Below are 20,000 nucleotides of genomic sequence, written 5' to 3' on the forward strand. Positions count from 1 at the left end.
GGCACACTCTTGGAGGAGTCGGAGAGCGCTTTCGCGGTCATAAACGAGTCAGAGAGTGCTTTTGCGGTCATAAACGAGTCAGAGAGCGCTTTCGCAGTCGTAAGCGCTCACCAGGTCAGACCGGCGCCACAGTCGCAGTGGAAAAAGGGAAATCTGTATGAAGGACGGTGCTTACGGTGAATGGATGGCGAGCGGTCCTGTTTGAGGACAGCTAGTCAAGGGGAGGAGGGGAGGAGTGGGGGTATCCGCACGGTTAAGGAAGTTGGTTACGGTCGGGCTATGGTGAGACTCTCCGCTCATTCTGTCGTAGCATTGCCACCACAGCCCCCCCTCCAACACCACATCCATCAGCGCGCCCGATCTAGAACCTGGGGGACCTTAAACCTCCCTCCCCCGATAGTGGACCACACGCTAGGATGCAGTTCTGCCCCCAGTGGGCATGTCCGGTACTGCAGCCAAAGACAGGGAGAGGGAAGAGGGGTCTGGAGAGTAAAGTTTGAAATGGCTCATTTGAAACGATTCGGATACTGATAAAAAATAGTCTAAGCAACTGATTTTAATGGAGAAAGATATGGATCTTTCCCTTTTTTTCTTTCTATCCCTCACTTTTGCTCTCTCTCTCTCTCTCAGATGGAGGGAGTTAATGCAGGAGCAGTCATTAATCTCTCAGACAGTGCTCCCGTGGGTCTATAGGTGGGAGTCACGGTCATTTCCAGCCTTGAACTGCAGCGCTGGCGTGAATGCGAGACTGCTCTAAACATGCAGCGCGAGCGCGCTTCCAGACGCATGCGCGCGCAGCCGCCCGGGCGGGCCTAGCGGGCCTAACGAGAGGACAGGACTCCAGCCCCCAGCCGTGAACACCTCCGCAGCGTGCGCAGGAGACCACAGCGAGTAAACGGCCCGGAACCCGAGGCTGTCCAGCGGGAGGAGCCCTGCTCAAGCTAATCCGACTCCGGGGAAGCAGCGCGGCCCCAGGGGGATTCTGGGACGCGGCCCGAGGCACGGGTGCAGAACCTGCGGAACCTCAGACCACCTGCGGAACCCAGCGGCGTGGCGGAACCTCGCGCGGGTTCCAGCTCCCTCCGGCACACCCAGAACCAGCTGCGCTGCACCACAGCATCGCTGAATAAGGCGCTCATAAAATAATCATCCGCTGGAGCACCGAAAAATACAAATTCCACCGCATCTGAATATACGCAGCAGAAATGAGAAAATAAACCAATTACTGCCACTCTCATATATGTCATTTGATGCACATATAAATTATGCTGCATAATTGCATTTTTATTAAAATGCATTCCAAAACACAGACCTGAAATTGCATTTATCAAAGTGGCAATAATCATTGATCTAATAAGCTCTACATATTTTCACACTTTTATGACTTATTGACATGTATTACTTTCTCATTACGGGTACACACACTATCAGGTTCTCAAGAAAAACACACACACACACACACACACACACACACACACACACCAGATGGTGATAGAACGGAGAAATCTCATTTAACAAATACATGTATTTTTCTTTTTTTTCGCACGATACCAATTTCTTTTAAGGCGGCCTGGGGCTGGGAGACGCCGCACTGCAGTAAACATGATGACAGGCTTCCAGGCGGGCGCGTTACACCGTCGCAATCTGCCCTTAACTTTTACTCAACCCGGCGGAAGAGGCCTGCGACCATGGAGACGGCGGCTCCCCCGTCCGCCGCTCATTTTCGAAAGGACGACTTCAACGCGGAAGCACGGAACCAAAATCCCGCGCTTCTCCGAACATCACCGCCGCCTCCCTCGGAAAACAGAATGGAGCCCGACCTGCTCCCGCTCCCGGTGTCGTGCGGTAATGTTAGTTTCTGAGTAACCCCCGGACTGGCCACCATTGTGTCCTGTAATAATGCCGGCGGCTCTGACCCGGTCGGTGTGGGAGAGCGCGTTTGTGATGCCACTGCTGAGGTGATAATAATGAATGTGCAACAGCACATCAACCGTGTTTGGTCACGTTCCTCAATGTGGATATTTGATTAGGTTGCTATTTTGGGTCAGATAATATCTGCATAAACTGCAAACTTACAAGCTACTCTAAATTTGATTCTCCTATAGGGAAATTAATATACAGAGATACACAAAATTCAATTGATATACATAAATTGGAAAGATCAGAAAATATATTGAACCACACCCCAATATACTATGATTGCCTCTAATGTCAATGAACAACTTGCTAGTTCCAGTCCTGGAAAATGAGTGATTGAGTGCATTGCAGGAGTCTAAGTGAACATGGGACTCATTCCGTAGCTGAGAGTTGGAGACGGAAAAAAATTGGGTCAGGTTTTACTTCCAGTTGCTGGGGGGTGAGGGGGCGGGGTCACAGGCTACAGATTCAATGGGAAACCTGAAAAATCACTGCCATCGGCCCCTCCCATCATGGCGTCCCTTGGGCCACCACTAGGGGGCAGTAGCACTGGTTGATGCTAACCGGCCAGCGGTAAGCTCAGGGGCCTCAGCCTGAATCCTTGTTCCTAATGACCCCGGTACCAGGGGCTACTAGGGAAAAGGGAGAGGGAGGAAAACCAAGAAGTGAGCCCAAAAAAAAAAACAAAGTTTGATGAAAAGTTTACAGTGTGGTTTCTGTAGGAGAGAGGGGCGTGGGGGAACGGGAATTCAGTTGTTCTTGTATTCCATGAGACTCTCCATTCTGATTCTATCACTGGGGGGGAGGGGGGGGGACAAAGTTGTGAGTTGTTTTAATTTAATTTCTTGGTTAAGGCCGCTGCAGTGGAAAGTCTTAAATCATGCTGGGCAAGTTTGGGTACAACAACAAAAAACACTATTCAGAATAGACTGGAGGAGCGTATCGGCGGCAGTGTTTACTTTCTCACAGACAGCCGGGAACCCGCGGGTCAAAAACGACCTTCAGAGGACGTTTCCTCCAGGCCGCCGCGCTAAAACCCGGGGGCGCGGTGACCTCATGGGCTCGGATTTCGGCGTGAGTCAGGGTCGCGAGCCGGGGTCGTAGCGCTCGGGACTATGGGAAACGCTTCTCTTCCCGCAGTCTTCCGTGCTCTCTCTCACATCTTTTCCTCTCGCCAGCATAAATGACATTTCTGTGAGCGGTCTCAAAGCTGCTAAATTACAACAAACAATTAAACTGCCACAATTTAATAACAACAAGTAAAGACAGACAATACATGTATACAACTGTAATTAGAGCAAATATTAAACTAATACAAATACCGTATTTATTTTTCATAGCGATTGAGATCATTCCTCTATTTCAGCTGTCATCATTTAAAAGGATAAAACTGCTGTGAAGACAAAGAAAACATTGAGATTGTGACTGCCTTCTGAAAGTGGGCTTATTTTTCCTCTTTTTGAGCTTCTGTCATTTCGGCAAATTGAGGATGATTGCCGCCATTTTCTCAAACAATATTTGTCTTGTAATTGAGTTTTTTTTTTTCAATGTGGGAAACAGCCACAATTCAGCCTGTCGCTCTCCTAAGCCTGCAGTGATAAGCTAGTCTCTCTTGCTCTCTCTCATTTTGAAATATATCTTCCTCATGAACTCTGTAGTCAGTCCTCTGTTGGATACAAATACTCTCATACCAGCCCATTCTTTAAGAAGGGACTAAGTTGTGTGTGACATGGGTATGATGGCTATAAATTGAAGCTAGTATGTGATGTGTGTTGTGTGTGTGTGATATATTAAAACAGAAGCTGTCGTGTGTGATGTGTGTGATGTATCGAAACCAAAACTGTAGTTTGTGATCTGTGTGTTGTTTTTCACGTCAAATATGGAGATCTCGATGTGCATGTGATGTATAAAAACCAAAGCTGAAGTATTTGATGCAAATAAACTGAAGCTGGAGTGTATGTGATATAGCCCACATAGACCAGAGATGCAGTGTGTGATGTGCGTGTGATGTATAAAAACCCAGACCTGTAGTGCCTGATGTGCGTGTGATGTATATAAACCAGACTGAGTGTCTGATGTGCGTGTGATGTATATAAACCCAGACCTGTAGTGCCTGATGTGCGTGTGATGTATATAAACTGAAGCTGGAGTGCCTGATGTGTGTGTGATGTATATAAACTGAAGCTGGAGTGCCTGATGTGTGTGTGCTGTATATAAACTGAAGCTGGAGTGCCTGATGTGCGTGTGATGTATATAAACTGAAGCTGTAGTGCCTGATGTGCGTGTGATGTATATAAACTGAAGCTGGAGTGCCTGGTGTGTGTGTGCTGTATATAAACTGAAGCTGGAGTGCCTGATGTGCGTGTGATGTATAAAAACCCAGACCTGTAGTGCCTGATGTGCGTGTGATGTATATAAACTGAAGCTGGAGTGTGTGATGTGCGTGTGATGTATATAAACCCAGACCTGTAGTGCCTGATGTGCGTGTGATGTATATAAACTGAAGCTGGAGTGATGATGTGTGTGTATGTATATACTGAAGCTGGAGTGCCTGTGGTGTGTGCTGTATATAAACTGAAGCTGGAGTGCCTGAGCGTGTGGATGTATATAAACTGAAGCTGTAGTGCCGTGAAAGTGCGTGTGATGTATATAAACTGAAGCTGGAGTGCCTGGTGTGTGTGTGCTGTATATAAACTGAAGCTGGAGTGCCTGATGTGCGTGTGATGTATATAAACTGAAGCTGTAGTGCCTGATGTGCGTGTGATGTATATAAACTGAAGCTGGAGTGTGTGATGTGCGTGTGATGTATATAAACCCAGACCTGTAGTGCCTGATGTGCGTGTGATGTATATAAACTGAAGCTGTAGTGCCTGATGTGCGTGTGATGTATATAAACTGAAGCTGTAGTGCCTGATGTGCGTGTGATGTATATAAACTGAAGCTGTAGTGCCTGATGTGCGTGTGCTGTATATAAACTGAAGTATTAGTGCCTGATGTGCGTGTGCTGTATATAAACTGAAGCTGGAGTGCCTGGTGTGCGTGTGCTGTATATAAACTGAAGCTGGAGCGTGATATGTGATGTGTGTGTGCTGTATATAAACTGAAGCTGGAGCGTGATATATGATGTGTGTGTGCTGTATATAAACTGAAGCTGGAGCGTGATATATGATGTGTGTGTAATGTGTATATACTCCCTCTCCCTCGTCCTTCAGGCCGGGCTGTGTGCTGAATGACAGTTCGCTCCGCCAAACTCGCTGTGGGCCCAGCGTGGGGCCTCTCCAATCCGCCGCCCCCCCCTGCCCCCCCGCCCCCCCGAGGAGCCGGTGGAACGTGCGTTTGCATTAACGACGCGGCGGCCAGACACTGCCGCCTTTCCACAGGGCCCACGCGCTTCTCGTTTGGGGATAAAGGGGGATCCAGTTGCGCGCTTTGATTTACCACAGAGGGGGGTTCTTCTAGGGGAGCGGTCTGCTTCTCCTCCTCTCTCACTCTCCGTCTGTCTTTCTCTTTACCCTTCATGATAATGCATAGCTGCTCACCCCATCTGCATCACAGAATGTGTGTGTGGGGGCAGGGGGTGGAATTTAAGGTGTACGAAAGTATATTTAAAACAGACACCAGCCATAGAAAACTAAAAACGACAGCTCGATAAAAAGCATGTAGACGGCTACAGTGAGGGGTGATCGGAAAGCGCCGTCCATTACCCTCAAAGGGTGCAGGGGAGATAGCATGCTAGGCTAAGCGCTAACCTAAGGCTTTCTATTACCTTTATTGGAAGGGGATGGTATGCTAGGCTAAGCGCTAAGCTAAGGCTTTCTATTACCTTTATGGGAAGGGGGTGGTATACTAGGCTAAGCGCTAAGCTAAGGCTTTTTATTACCTTTATTGGCTGGGGGTGGCACACTAGGCTAAGTGCTAAGCACTTTATTTGCATTTATTTTTCAACAGATTTGTTCCATGCAGACTGAATGAAGATGTTATTGCTCATGTGAGTTTGCCCATTACAATCCAGAACAGCATCATCTGGCACGCTGCCAGCATTTATTGTGCTTGGGTAAGCCGTGGAAAAATGTATTGAATGGCAAAACATTCAGAAATTTGTATTGGATCAATTCTTTACTGTTCCCTGTATTATAAATCCAGTTTATCGATCACGTGGCTCTCAGTGTTCACCTCCACAAACCTCCCAGTTAAATGAACAGAGTTCATTTTTGTTCAGAACATTTCTCCATTTATGGATTTTCTTCTGCTGGATTCACACACATAGGGTTGAGAGCAGCGATGTTCAGGAGTGAGCGTTAGCCTGGCAAAATCAGAGCTCTCCAACAGCACCGAGCTGACTTCTGATGCCTTAAGACAGGGGTGGCCAATCTTATCCCAAATGGGCGAGTGTGGGTACTGGTTTTTGTTTTAACCCAGCACCATAACACCTGAGTTATCTATTCAACTAATCACGGTCTTCAATCAAGGCCTTGATAAGCAGAATCAGGTGTCTCCGTGCTGGGCTAAGACAAAAACCAGCACCCACACACTGGTCCTTTTCGGATAAGACTGGATACCCCCGCTTTAAGAGGCCGCGCTGGAACAGGAGGCGCTGGAACAGGAGCTGCGACCTCGTTTCGGGTGGGCGGTACTTCCGTTTTTCAGCCACCCTAGTTTTTACGGCGTTCGTTTTGTACAATTTTTCCCCGAACCTCTTTGCCGAGATCCGAGCCGGCTCTCCACGGTGCGTCCCGTCGAGGACCGCGGCTGCGGGCGCTCCTGCTGAGGTTAGCGGTTTCCACGGAGAGACGGGCGCCGCGGCGTGTCGTTCGCATGCTAATGCGATGCAGAGCGATCCGACGCGTGGAACGTCTCGCATGCCGGACCTCCCGCACTGCAGGATACAGAGACCCTCATACTGGGTTCTTTTCAGGGTCACCTTCGTAATGGGGGGGGGGGGGGCATGTGGGACTCCAGTAGCGCGAATAACCTTTCGCCCCAAGACTAGGTTCCCTCTCTCGCATGAGCTATACATAACCTACCCTCATAAGGTGCTGCTGGCGCTGTGCATTTTTATAATCAGTGAAATAATAAAAAAAAAGACCAGAAGGAATTTAATATGGGGTAAAATAAAATAAATAAATGAATATCAGAGTGCCGGTGAAAATGAAGTGCAGCGCCTCAGGCTCTGCTTGGAAATGACCTCTCTGCACAGTAGCCCGTTATTAATATTATATTAGAGAGGAAAATACTGAGCACTGCAGCAATTAGCAGCACCATGATGGTAGGTATGGATGCATATGCAGTATGTGGGGGGCAGAGGATGGGGGGAGCAGAGGGTGGGTGGGGGGGGGCAGAGGGTAGTAGGGAGCAAAGGGCAGTGGTGGGGAGCAAAGCCGCCCCCCCACACCCCCCGAAATTCCACACAAGCGCGCGTGGCTCTGGCTGCTTGCCACTATTCATCTGCAATTCAGCCACAGTCTTCCTCATTCTTCTAGTGCAGGGGGTCCCCAATAACACTGTTCGTGGAGAGCGGGGGGGGCACAACTGCAACTCGTTGCTTTTGAGCCCTTAAGTCATGAAGTTAACTGGCTGAACTGCTTTTTGTGAAGGGTAATGGCGATAATGCTAGCTTACTCCCTCTCACTGAATGTCAGACGTTTTTAGCATTGTGGATACCTGGTATCAACGAACATTTATGAACATTAATTCTCTTCCGTTGGAGATGTGCGGTTCAATGGAGGGGGGAGGAACCACTTTTGTTTAAATTATTTTTTACCGGTTGAAGGTAACCAAAAGTAGTTTAGACTGCTGTAAAACCAGGCTTCAAGAGAGATGATACACCGACCAGGTCAAATAAGCACTTTAAGCACTGATAATGTTCAATGAAGAACATAAGTTTGCATACTGATAAGAACAGGCTTTTCAGCCTACGCAAGCTTTTCATTCGCTAGCACACAAAGGTGCTTCCAGTTATAATGATCCGTGAAACAAAATATACAGTCAAGGAATTTGACTTGAATTTTGACAAGAATCAGTGTTACATTTTTTAACTATCAGTAATCTACAGGAAGTTTGCAGGTGTGTTCACAGTTATTTCATATAATTATCTGACCCACGTTCAATATTTGGTAAAAACAGAGGGATCAGAGGTTCCCCTGAAGAGGTCCAGGGGTGACCATACACGCCTCACACGTCTGTCTCTCCCCGCGTTACAGAGATTATGAGTAAAGTATTCAGCGAAATGAAGCCACTGCCAAATACCAGACCCCAGAGCAGGCTTCAAGTCAGTGAGATTTACGTTCTATTAGAGTTGAATGGAGTTTAATGGCGCTTGGATCAGCCTCTGGGTCTCTGTGTGTTGCCTGGTCTGTGTTTTTGTGGTCTGACCACAACAGGAGTTCTAAGAGAACCAGGTAGCTCTGGACTACAGACATAATCCAAAGAACACGACCAAAAACATTTCCTTCTTTCCATCCATTTTTCCCTAATTCGCTAATAGGGCAGAAAAAAAGCTGTTTTGTTCCCTGACCAGACCTTTAAATTTCACTGTCTTTGAAAACAAAGAGAGAGAGAGTGAGCCAAAGAGACAGCAAAAAAGAGAGATAGAGAGGAAGACAGATAGGGAGGGGGGATAGGGGGGAAGAAAAAGGACTGTTTGTCCTCCTCCGGGCAGACAGAGCCACTCAGGAATGAACACCTGTCACTCAGAACAATCACACAGAGGTCAGAGAAAGAACAGAGGAGAACAGAGGAAAAAATCCTTTCCTTTCACACCATTACCCCCCCCCCTCCCCTCCCCTCAGGAGGACAATAACATGACATCCTCCATTATTCTCGACCGTACCAATGGACTGGTTTTGAGTAGGGGATGGGGGGGGCGCAGGATGGGTACATTAATTTCTGACAGCCCGCACAGCTACGTGTGAGGGGCCGTGATGGATTGCACAGAAACATTTTCGGCACGCGCACACCCTGGGACCGTGTGGGGGGAACACAATTCTCCTTTTGGGGGGTCCCCGTCTGCCCATGCTAGTTCGAAATGAAGTCTCAAGCGAGCCGTGAGCGCGCCAGCTGTAGCTGCCAGTGCGGTCGAGTCCAAGAGGGATCCCTGGTGCCGCGATCCTAGCGTGTACAAACCCCAGCCCCCCACATGGCGAAATGGGAACCACGTTTCGCCCCTTTATTCACTAGAGTTCCATCAGCACACACATATGCATGCACACACACACGTACGCCCATATATACACACACACACTCATACACACACGCAGGGACACGCAGACGCAACACACCACATCATACACACACGCAGGGACACGCAGACACACTCACACACATAGCGGCACACACCCTCTGGGGTAGGGCGGCCCCTCGTGGCGCTCGTCCTTGAGTTTCATGGCCAGGACCAGCTGGTGCCGGTGATTGGTCAGGGCCTCGCGGTAGTTCCCCTTGGAGAAGAATGCTGAGCCCAGGTTGCCATGGGCCCGGCATTCACCTGTTTGGTCACCTGAGGGAGGAAGGAGACAGTTATCAGGGAGAGTAAATTAGGGTTAGGGACATTGTGTTGTCACGTTTGCACAGAAAGCCCTCTGTGCTCCCCACAAATAATGCAGATTTTTACATTGGAAAAACAGATAGAGCAATGCCAATGGTTCCTGGAGGACACTTCATGGCTATACTTGCAGAATCGCTTAGAATAACTAGGCCATAGCCAGAAGGTATCCACCAATTACGAGCAGTGTTGCCCTTTTTGCTGTTACCAATGAACTCCATGATTGGTGGAAAGCTCCTGTCTGGTTTCTGTCCGAAAAGTGATAACACATCATTCCTACACCTCCAGTATTACCCATGTCAAGGATTAGGAAGACCTGAGCCACAGCAGAATCTCCAAACCATATCCTGCTTTATTAATTCCTTCTAGAAAATATGAGAGTTAGTGAATAAGGAAGAATTCTGATTCCCTGGTGGGGTACAGCGGTGGGCCCGTGAGCAAGATACTTAACCTGAGTTGCTTCAGTAAATATTCAAAAACAAATTAATAAATGCAAAGGTTTAGCATCATAAATGCTTATATGTAAAATGCAAATGCAACAAACCCAGGCAATCAGAGCAAAAAAACAGAAAATCTTCTGAAGGCATGATTCGAACAGCCCACAGGCGAAGCTCTATCACCATGATCCTCCCTCAAAAAAAGATACAGTAGGCTAGCACCTAAAGCCAGGTGCACACGCACACAGAGGAGCTGGTGATGTCATCAAAAAGCACCACGCTTAACAGCGTGACAGCAGCAGGTGCTGTGACCCTTAATGCTGAGCTGCGTGGAACTCCTGGACTGCTGAGCATCCGTTCTACAGGAAACAGTTTATGTCCAACGCAAGAGAATAATGGCCACCACTAGCACCACTGGGCTGGATCACTGAGCCGAACAGCCCTGATAGCGCCCAGGCTGTGCAGCCGTGTGCTTAATGTGTGTGAGCTGTACTGCAGTCAGTCTGCACTCTCCCTCTCTCTCTCTCTGTCTGTCTGTCTCTCTCTCTCCCAGCTTCAAATTCAGCATACTACAGCCTGCTACAAATGAGCAGACAATCTGCCATCATTTATCAGTGTATGGGATCAGAGGGAGGTTAGGCGGAACCTGATGACGGTTACTTTAGCCTTTAGGCTGCGACTGCTTTGATCATTTAAACGTTTTATATTTCACTCAGCTTGCAATTTTTTGTGTTTTCGGTTTATTGCAGTCGTTTTGTTAAATGTTTTTGACTTCTGAGTTGATGTATTTGTTATTGGAATCTCCCAATCAAGGGATTTGAAAAATAAAATTCTCACATTCATCCTCTCTCTCTCTCTCTCTCTCTCTCTCTCTCTCTCTCTCTCTCTCTCACTCTCACACACACAAGTGCACGCATCTTACCATCTTGGTTCATCATGTGAGAAAGGGGGAGGGGGAGATGCATGGTGAGAGGTTTTTGGACCACCCTGAGAGCAGTGAGGCGGCTTCAGCAAAGCCACACAATTAGGCCACGCCCCTTCGGCCATGACATACGCCAGCGTGTGTGCAGTTCTCATTTCCATGCCTCATAAAGAGGGGAAACTGACAGAGCGTGTGCCACCGTCTCCAGCAGGCATAGCATGATATAAATCCATATGGATGCACTGTTGCTATGGAGCGTGTGCAGTGTGGACCCAGCAGCACACTGACCTTACAGCTACCACTGCAAGCTTTTAAAAGGATAACAAGGGGCAGAGGGCCTTGTAGGTTGCAGGTTCAATTCCAAGGTGGGACACTGCCGTTAACCTGAAATTGCTGCAGTTAGTATCCATGCTGTACAAATGGACACCATGTAAACTGAAAAAGCTGTGTAGTAAGTCGCTCTGGATAAGAGCACTTGCAAAATGCCTGAAATGTAAAGTAATGAAAGTGCAACGTAACGGGAAGGGAGAATGGAAAACGTAAAAAAAACAGGAGGAATTTGGCTCGATGTAGACAGTGTTTATAAATGGGTCTTATAAGCCCCATTAACCCACTGCGTACCCTGGGCCAATCACTACCACCGGGGTACGTCTTAACGATTTGTTTCCCAGAAACGTAAAATCAATTCCAGGCTCCAAACGCATTCAAGGCTTAAAGGATATGTTAATTGTTGAGATTAATCGTGAACTTGCAGATGTCTTCACTGGAGCAAGTGGTGCTGGTTTTACAATATCTTACCGCAGAGGTCAAATCACTCACTATCCGGAGCCAGTCTGATATATCTACACAGCTTTCTTAAAGGGGAACTAAAAATTTGGAAAATAAGATTGCGGGCTCCTCCCTAAAATACATTTTAGATGGTAAATCGAACGGTCCATTGACAAGATGGGATAAAGGAAAATACGTATTTACTGCATAACAAATCTTCCAACATGTCTTATTTGGGAAAAACCTGCTAAGGTGATATGTATTTGATTACCAGTGTAGCTACATCCACTTCTATTGTAGCAGAAAAGCATTGACTGAGTCAATGAGGTTTGTGCTCAATGCAAAACATGACAAGCACAACTAAAGCTTTGGAAAAATATGATTTTTTTAAAAACGTACCAACTGTTGAAAGATCAATAAAAATAAAACGGCACAGAATTAGACTGAAGTTCCCCTTCAAACAAAGAATTATCACAAAGTACCACTCACGAAAGCAAGATCGTTTTACGGAACACCAAGAAGCCAGGCCCTAGAGTAACACTTCATTGATTTGAAAACAAGGGTGGTGGCGTGGAGGGGGGGGGAGACACTATTTGGCTAAGCTGGCCCGCAGACAAACACGTCTGATGTGATATTTTCCTGTTTTGGGAGCACTTCTCCCAAATTGGCCGCTAATGGCGAGCTTTGCCAGAGAGATTTTTAAAAGCCGGCGGGTACTTCAGCGTCTCACAGGCCCCGCGTTAGAGGAGAGATACAGATATGAGCTCGCTGTAAATATGAGCTCGCTGTAATCACAGGTGCGGGGGGGGGAGGGGGGGGGGGGGTCGGCGCTAATGAGAAAGAGAAGAAGAGAGGGAGAGAGGCGTCGGCTGGGCCAGACGCTCGCTCCCCGCCCCCCCACCCCCACTCCCCAACGCGAGCGCGCTTTATTGTGCAGAACAGCAAACGGGGCGAGTTTCCACCCCATCCGTCATCCTCGGGGGGCTCGCCTGGCGAGGGCCGGTCCGGCGGCGGCGTTGTTTGTGTGCCTTTCCGCGCGATGAAGCGCGCCCCCTCTCCGCCCCGGGAGCAGCGGCGCCGCGGCGGGGCCATTACTCCTCATTAGCCGAGAGGACACGCTTTTGGCGGGAATTCAGAGAGCGGGACGCGCTCTAATTAAAGGCCGAGGCCCCGGGAACCGCTCCGTTCCAGAGACGTCGCCACGGAAACGCTCGGGCGTACACATTCCGCGCTCCTCCTTCACGTGGGGTTGCCGGATTCCTGTATTCCTTTCCCTGAAACCCCCCAAAATATTCCTCAAAAATACCCCTTCTTTAAAATGACTCCGATATTTGGACTGACCTTTTCCCCTTACTACCTTTGAAAAGTCACCTGCTATTGACTCCCATTCATTTTAATCCTGAAAATGTATTCCCTAAAACTATTTTTCAAAAAGGCTCTTCAATGGTAAAATTCCCCAATCTGGCAATCCTTACCCTGCCGAAATGGGATGTATTTGAAATAAATCTCCACCGTTCTGATTGCAGCTTACAAATTACTTTTTCAGTTACTTTGTATTTTGCAGCAAATACATTTCTGCACTTTCTTGACAATTCTTGGATCTCTAAACACCTGTGCCCCCAACATCCCATGAATTTTTCTCCAAAATTCCCTCCCCACTACCACCTTTGTAAACCCCCATCTTTCATTGTCTTCCATAGTTGTTATTATTATTATTTTTTAAATTTATTTTATTTTATTTTATTTTTTTGCCCTGAACACACCCACCACATCCCATAAATCCTCTATTATATATGTAGGAATTAAATGGGCGATATAGCTCAGGAGGTAAGACTGATTGTCTGGCAGTCGGAGGGTTGCCGGTTCAAACCCTGCCCTGGGCATGTCGAAGTGTCCTTGAGCAAGACACCTAACCCCTAACCTCTAACTGCTCTGGCGAATGAGAGGCATCAATTGTAAAGCGCTTTGGATAAAAGCGCTATATAAATGCAGTCCATTTAAATGTCCTCAATCCGGCATCCCTGTCCGGTGACTCCGCCCCCCTCTCCTCACCTAAGGTCTTGGCCACCTCCAGGTCCTGCTGCATGTGGGCGGTGCTCTTCTCGGTGTTGCCCAGCAGCCAGTAGGCGCTGCTGAGGGCGGAGAAGACGGAGCCGCGCAGCTTCAGGCTGCAGGTGCCGATCTTCAGCGCCGCCTCCAGCACCACCACCGAGGCGCCGTGGTGACCGGCTGACAGCAGCTCCTGGCCAATCACGGACACCACCACGAACGGGCTCTTGTCCAGCTTCATCTTCTGCAGCTGCTGATAGGTGGGCTCCAGGGACTCTGCAAAAGGGGAGGGGGCGGAGAAAGCGGAACATTCAGGGCTGGGGGGAAGGGGGGTAGGGGCACACTTCATATTTCAATTCAGGAAATTAAAGGGAAAACAGTCATAAGGTTCTATGAGGATTTTATTTTCAATTCATGAATTGAACTGAAATACACAGGGTGAATTAGACTGAATTAAAATGTAACTGACTGACCCCAACTACTATGTATGTACACTACATTGTGTATTATAGACTTCAAATGCACCATATTCTGTACAGTATATACACACATTGCATATACACTTCAATGTATTGATAATATATGGCAATTAAAAATACAGTAAATGCAATTAATGTACTGTGAAATATATTTTAAAATCTGAGGGAAGATGTCAGTGGAGATGGCTCGGCGCCTGGCTGCAGATAACCGATTGGTTGCCACGAGGCAGCTGACGACCAACCGACAAAATCCACGCGTGGGTGGGTGGCCTGTGGAAGGGGTGGCCCGGATCAAGGAGAGAGTCAATAAAAAAGATCAAAGGCTAAGGGAGAGAGGGAGATGAAACAAAGCATGGAAAGAAGGAAGAGAGAACAGCTGGTCTCACTGACTTGATCTGTAATCGCAGAACCTGGACCTAGAGAAACCGAAGGAGACAACGGGAGAACATCTGAACCGGAACTAACGCCGTGATGGACAGACAGGGCCACTGAAGTGGAGCTGCCCTCTTATCCCATTCTTGTTTCACAGTATCGGTTGCAGGTACGCCGTTAAAATCGGCGCTTTCTGATGACATCACAAACGGCATCCCTCCACAGCGTGTTCGCCTGCCTTTGGCCGTCTCAGAGGACCTTAGTAATTCCATATTTTGGTTTCGTTAGCAAATGACATATTTTCTGACGTAGGATGAATGTCAGGGCGCCCAGCTACTGCTGGTTCGGTCATATTTTTGTCACACGGTGAAAACGAACAGCTCACGCCCAGCTGCGTCAGGAGGAAGCCGGCAAGCCTCTGAGACTGAGAATCGCAGAAGCTATTTAGCGAATTCAGTTCGCGGCGAGCACGTCGTCAAATTAAAAATTCCTCCCCAAAAGATTCCCTTCAACACCACGCACACGAGCAGTTAGGGTGCTGATGGGTAGTGTAGTGACATAATGGGGGTGATACGGCACTCCAATTTTCCGCTCAAAGCGTGATGATGACGGGTCATCACGCACCTTCATCCGGTTATTTATGACTGAGGAAGAGTTTGGGCGGGGGGGGGGGGGGCGGGGGGGGGGGTGGACGGGGTGTAGGCTTTCTTAAATCTAGTATTTGTACGCCCATGTGCAGTTGCGTCAGCTGAACGTGCAGCGCCGTAGCCCGGGGGGGGGGGGGGGGGTAAAAGGTGACCTGTGGGACGGACTGAGAACCATGGAAGAGGGGAAACTGCATGCACAGGCATAAATCAACACAAGGCCACAGAGAGCCGGTACCCCGCTGTGACAACGAAGCTCTGCATGGAGAGAGAGAGAGAGAGAGAGACAGAGCAAGAGAGATACACACACACACACACACACACACACAGGGACAGAGAGAGAGACACAGACAGAGACAGAGAGATGTGCACACACACACACACACACAGGGACAGAGAGAGAGATACGGACAGAGACAGAGACATGTGCACACACACACACACACAGGGACAGAGAGAGAGATACAGACAGAGACAGAGAGATGTACACACACACACACACACACACACACACAGGGACAGAGAGAGAGATACAGACAGAGACAGAGAGATGTGCACACACAGGGACAGAGAGATATACAGACAGAGACAGAGAGATGTGCACACACACACAGGGACAGAGAGAGAGACACAGACAGAGAAAGAGAGATACAGAGAGCGAGAGAGGGGAGAGAGAGAGAGAGAGAGGGGGAGAGAGAGAGAGGAGAGAGAGAGAGAGAGAGAGAGAGCTTTGAGGGTAGTTATAATTCAGCCATTATTAATTCCTGGCCAATAAAAGTTGGCAGTATTTTGATCAATCACTGACAATGAGTTGTGGCTTGGCCCCCGCAGATGGGGGTGCGTACAGCCCCTCTCTCTTTCACGGGAATGTGTATCAGGTAACGGGGCACAGTGAAGGAGGAGAATGGGAGCAAAGAGAGCTGGAAATGGGGCATTGGGAAAAAGGGCTCTGGAGAACAGGACAGTGGGAAATGGAATGGGGAATTGGAAAAACGGGGACGGGGCAAGGAACAATGAACTGGGAAAAGGGAATAAGGAGTACAGGGAATAAGAAACGGAAAACTGACATTTGGAAGAGGGAATGTGAAATTAGGAAGAGGGAATGGAAAACAGAGAATAGGGAATGTAGAAGAGGGAACTGGGAAGACGGATTGGGGAACTGGGAAAAGGGAACGAGGGGATGTGGGAAAAGTGGAGCAGGGAGAGGAGGAGATGCCTCCTGTGATCGGGGGGGGGAGGGGGAGTAGGGGGGGGGACAGCCTAAGGGGAGAGGGGCAGGCTCAGGAGAAGCAGGCCTACCATCGCACTCCCAGCAGGCATTTGCATATCCTCAACACAGTTACAGGAAAAGTGGGTCAACTCGCCCGCGAGATCTTCCTGCGCAACTTTCTCTCAAACGGAAATATTCACACAATTTAAGAGTCGAGCGCACGGATATTCACACACACATTCTCAAAAATATTCAATCTTAAACTCTGTGTGGGTGTGTGTGTGTGTGTGTGTGTTCGAGAATGGGTGCACACAGAATCAATTTACAGTTTGCAATCATAATCGTAGTGTCTGTCGCGTATGCATACGGGCCTAAGGGAGCATACAGTAGTAAATGGAGTATGGCCCCTTTAACTACAAACAGATGCACTGGTCACCTGCCTGCATGGGGGGGGGGGCGGTGGCTTTATCTGTCCCTCTGCAGCGGGACAGAACAAAAAGGAAAATGGACACCTGAGGACGTAATATGGCGATGGCTGTTGGGAAAGACTGTTTGGAGGTGTAGAAGTCGTACCTCGCTCGAAGGCTGCGCTTTTTGGAACGTTGCTTTATCATTGCGGTGGTGCGCACCCTTTTCCCTGTGTTTGTTCAAGTAGTATTTTTTGTTACCCTCGTTTCGGGAGTGGGCCTACACTTGCGCCTGCCGAGTACTGGCGAGGGTTCACGGAGTCACGGACACCGCGTGCACGAAGCGAGGGGGACCCCCCCCCGAATTCAGGGCTAGCGTACGCCGCAGCGACACTTTAGTACGCCTACGCCCGTTCCTCTCCTTTTTGCGCTGAACGCCCTAGACTTGTGAAACCGAGCCCGCAGTCTGCAACACTGGCATAACACTGAGCGGGGCGGTCGTAAAAAAATAAGCAAGAGCGAAACAAACAAATCAATCAGAGTGAAAAAAAAATATAAAAATCAGCATGGCGGCAGCTGAAGGCATAAACACAGCGCCGAAGCGCCACGTCTGATGAATGCCGACGGCCTGTTCAGCGGCGCCGTTTGGCCGCGGTTCCCCCGCTTTACGGTGTTTGGCGGGCCCGTAACCGAGCGGAGAGCGATCGATCTGTCAGCGGCGACTCCGGCGCCGGGGAGAATTACGATATGTCCCTGGAAGCGGGGCGTGTTTTCAGGCCCGGGCAGCGCGGCGCAGTCCAGGGCGGCGAGCCGACGGGCGGCGCTGGACCGGCGCGAAACCAAGCGGATTCCTGCACCTCCCTCAGGGGCGGAGAGTCCAGGGGTCAGAAAGTGAAAGTCCTGCCGTGTGTTTCTTCCACCCGTGAACTCAGCCCAGCTGATTCCACTAACTAGCTCTACCTCTTGGCTGAGGAATTGCGCTAATTAGCGAATCCAGGTGGTTGGAACAAAATACTGGGGAGGACTTTCTGCTTTCTGGACCTGGATTTTCCACCTCTGCACCTCCTCGCATCGCAGGTCAGAAGGCACGCGCGTGGCCGCCATTCTTAAGGCGAACGCGAAATGGCCGCTGCGTAATGCGGATATGAGTGATTAAAGATAAACACGACGCCCGCTAGCGACCTACGGTAAGTCACTGCGGATGGGGGTCCCCGCCAAGGAAATAAATCGAAAAAAAAATAATCATAATTGCATGTGATAACAACAACACCGCCCCACCTTCCTTCTGTCATCTCATTCAATTTATTCCTCATTCTAGTGATCTAGTCATGCGTGAACGTTCCAAGTTCCCATTTCAACATCCAATTCGGCCGATTCACGTTTCGCGGTCAGGAAAGCATATCTTCCGGTACCGCCAGAGCTGGGCTGCGGAGGACCCTGATGTGGGAGAGACCATATTACTGCGCTGGTTTTTTACTGCCCCACTCAGGGAATTTTACTGAAAAGTTGCCCGTTAGCAGCCAAAACTTTCGGTAAAGGAAACAGGATTCGTTCACCGCGGCAAGAGTGGCCTCCCGCTATTCTCTGGCGAAACGCGGTCCAATTTGACGACGCGCCACCTCTCAGTTTCAGGGTTCTCAATTTGATTTTCAGTCTGTGTGCGTCATCCGGAATCCGAAAAAAAAAAAAGAACTTTCATGACCTTTTAAAGCTTGAATCCGAAAAGGTGGTGGAACCGAATAAGAAAACGCGATTAGCCGTTTGTGTGTTCTTGGGCTCTACTTTGCGCCTCTTGGCTGGGGGGGACGAGGAGGGGGGGGGGGGGGCGCAGGGATGTCATCCCGGATGCAGTACTGAGGATAATCAGCTTTGGATAAGGAGTCAAGGTGGGAAACAAAAGAAAGAAGAAAAAAAAAAAAAAACGTTCACAGCGAGCCTTTTTCGAAAACCAGAGCCCGCCAGAGAGAGCTTCAGCTGGACAGATGTGAGCCTCTGCTACACCTGCCAACAAGCAGCTATAAACACAGCAAGAGTCACTAACTGCAGGGTGACCTCTGACCCCCAGCTTGGAGGATGGAACAGAGAGAGAGAAAGAATGAAAGAGGGAGGGAGGGAGAGAGAGAAAATGGGGGGAGGGACAGAGAGGGAGGGAGGGAGGGAGGGAGGGAGGGATAGCGCCCTTCTGCAGGAACAGGAGGCCCAGATGATCCTGAGTCTGTGGCTGAGGCCTGCTGCAGGCAGTTACAGCAGACTCTCTAATTTCCTTTCAGGTTCTGTCACCGGGAATGTCTTCAAAAAGGAGGGTGGGGGAATTAAGGTATGGGATAGAACCCAAGGTGAATGAAGTCCATTTGATTTTGTACCCTTAAGGTTGAGACATACCCAGAAAAGACGTACCATAACTCTGCCTCCTAAGGTACGTGGACTAGCCAGGGTCAAATCGTTTGTTCTGGAAGATGTGCACATTTGCACATGTTGAATCCGGCCTCATTTTTTCTGTCTTGTCCACACAAACCGTTTCCGCGATAGACAACGCGATCCTAAAACACTGGCCACGCAATCAACCGCAACGAAAGCTGTGCGGTCAGAAGCGGAAACCACGCTGGCCCCAAAACGGTCATTACCTCACAAAGCACGGACAGGAACGAGTGAAGACCCTCGCTCGCTGAGGGAGGGGCTGTCAGAACAGACAGGAGACCGGCAGCGTGAGACAGTGTGGATGAATCACGCAAAATAAAAGTCTGCTTACAGGATCAAAACAACAAAGTCAAGCATTTGAAACTCGAGGCTGTAAAACTGACCGGGCCACACATCTAAAGCTGTCAGTGCCATTCCAAGGCTTTTGCAGTCACAGTGATCAGAAACCATTCAGTGTGACAAATATGCAATAATAACAGGAGATCAGGAAGGGGGGAAATACTTTTTCATGGCACTATACATCCCAGGATATGTTTTTCTCTCTCAAGTTTCCCCCACCATCTAAACCTGGCAGGTGCTCTTATCAAGAGCTACTCTGAAGAACGTGAATCTAACAAGACTAGAAATAACTGCCAAAAAAAAAAACGAATATTAGAATGTGTGTAAACTGCCACCATTCTTGACCCTTCTGTCTTCCTCCAGTTTTATCCGGCAATGTGAGGAAATTTGGGAAGAGGCCACCTGGAGAAACCCAAGCAAGGGGATAATTAAATTACGGTGAGGTAATCCTGAATGAGTCCATATTGGTGCTACAAAACAAATAAAAATGGGGGAAAAAAC

The 20,000-nt window shown here is 48.8% G+C and overlaps 1 protein-coding gene across 1 annotated transcript in view; it reads right to left on the reverse strand.

Moving 5' to 3' along the window:
* Positions 1 to 20,000, reverse strand: part of ttc28 (tetratricopeptide repeat domain 28) — a 280,485-nt gene that overhangs the window by 93,664 nt on the left and 166,821 nt on the right. The window contains exons 4-6 of the mRNA XM_064307030.1: positions 13,634 to 13,906; positions 9,283 to 9,409; positions 7,103 to 7,106 (exon numbers count right to left, since the gene is read on the reverse strand). Of these exons, the coding sequence (XP_064163100.1) occupies positions 7,103 to 7,106; positions 9,283 to 9,409; positions 13,634 to 13,906 (404 nt within the window). The remainder of the gene's footprint in view (positions 1 to 7,102; positions 7,107 to 9,282; positions 9,410 to 13,633; positions 13,907 to 20,000) is intronic.

The sequence above is a fragment of the Anguilla rostrata genome, chromosome 14 (genome assembly GCF_018555375.3).
Source record: "Anguilla rostrata isolate EN2019 chromosome 14, ASM1855537v3, whole genome shotgun sequence".
In the NCBI taxonomy this organism is placed as follows: Eukaryota; Metazoa; Chordata; class Actinopteri; order Anguilliformes; family Anguillidae; genus Anguilla; species Anguilla rostrata.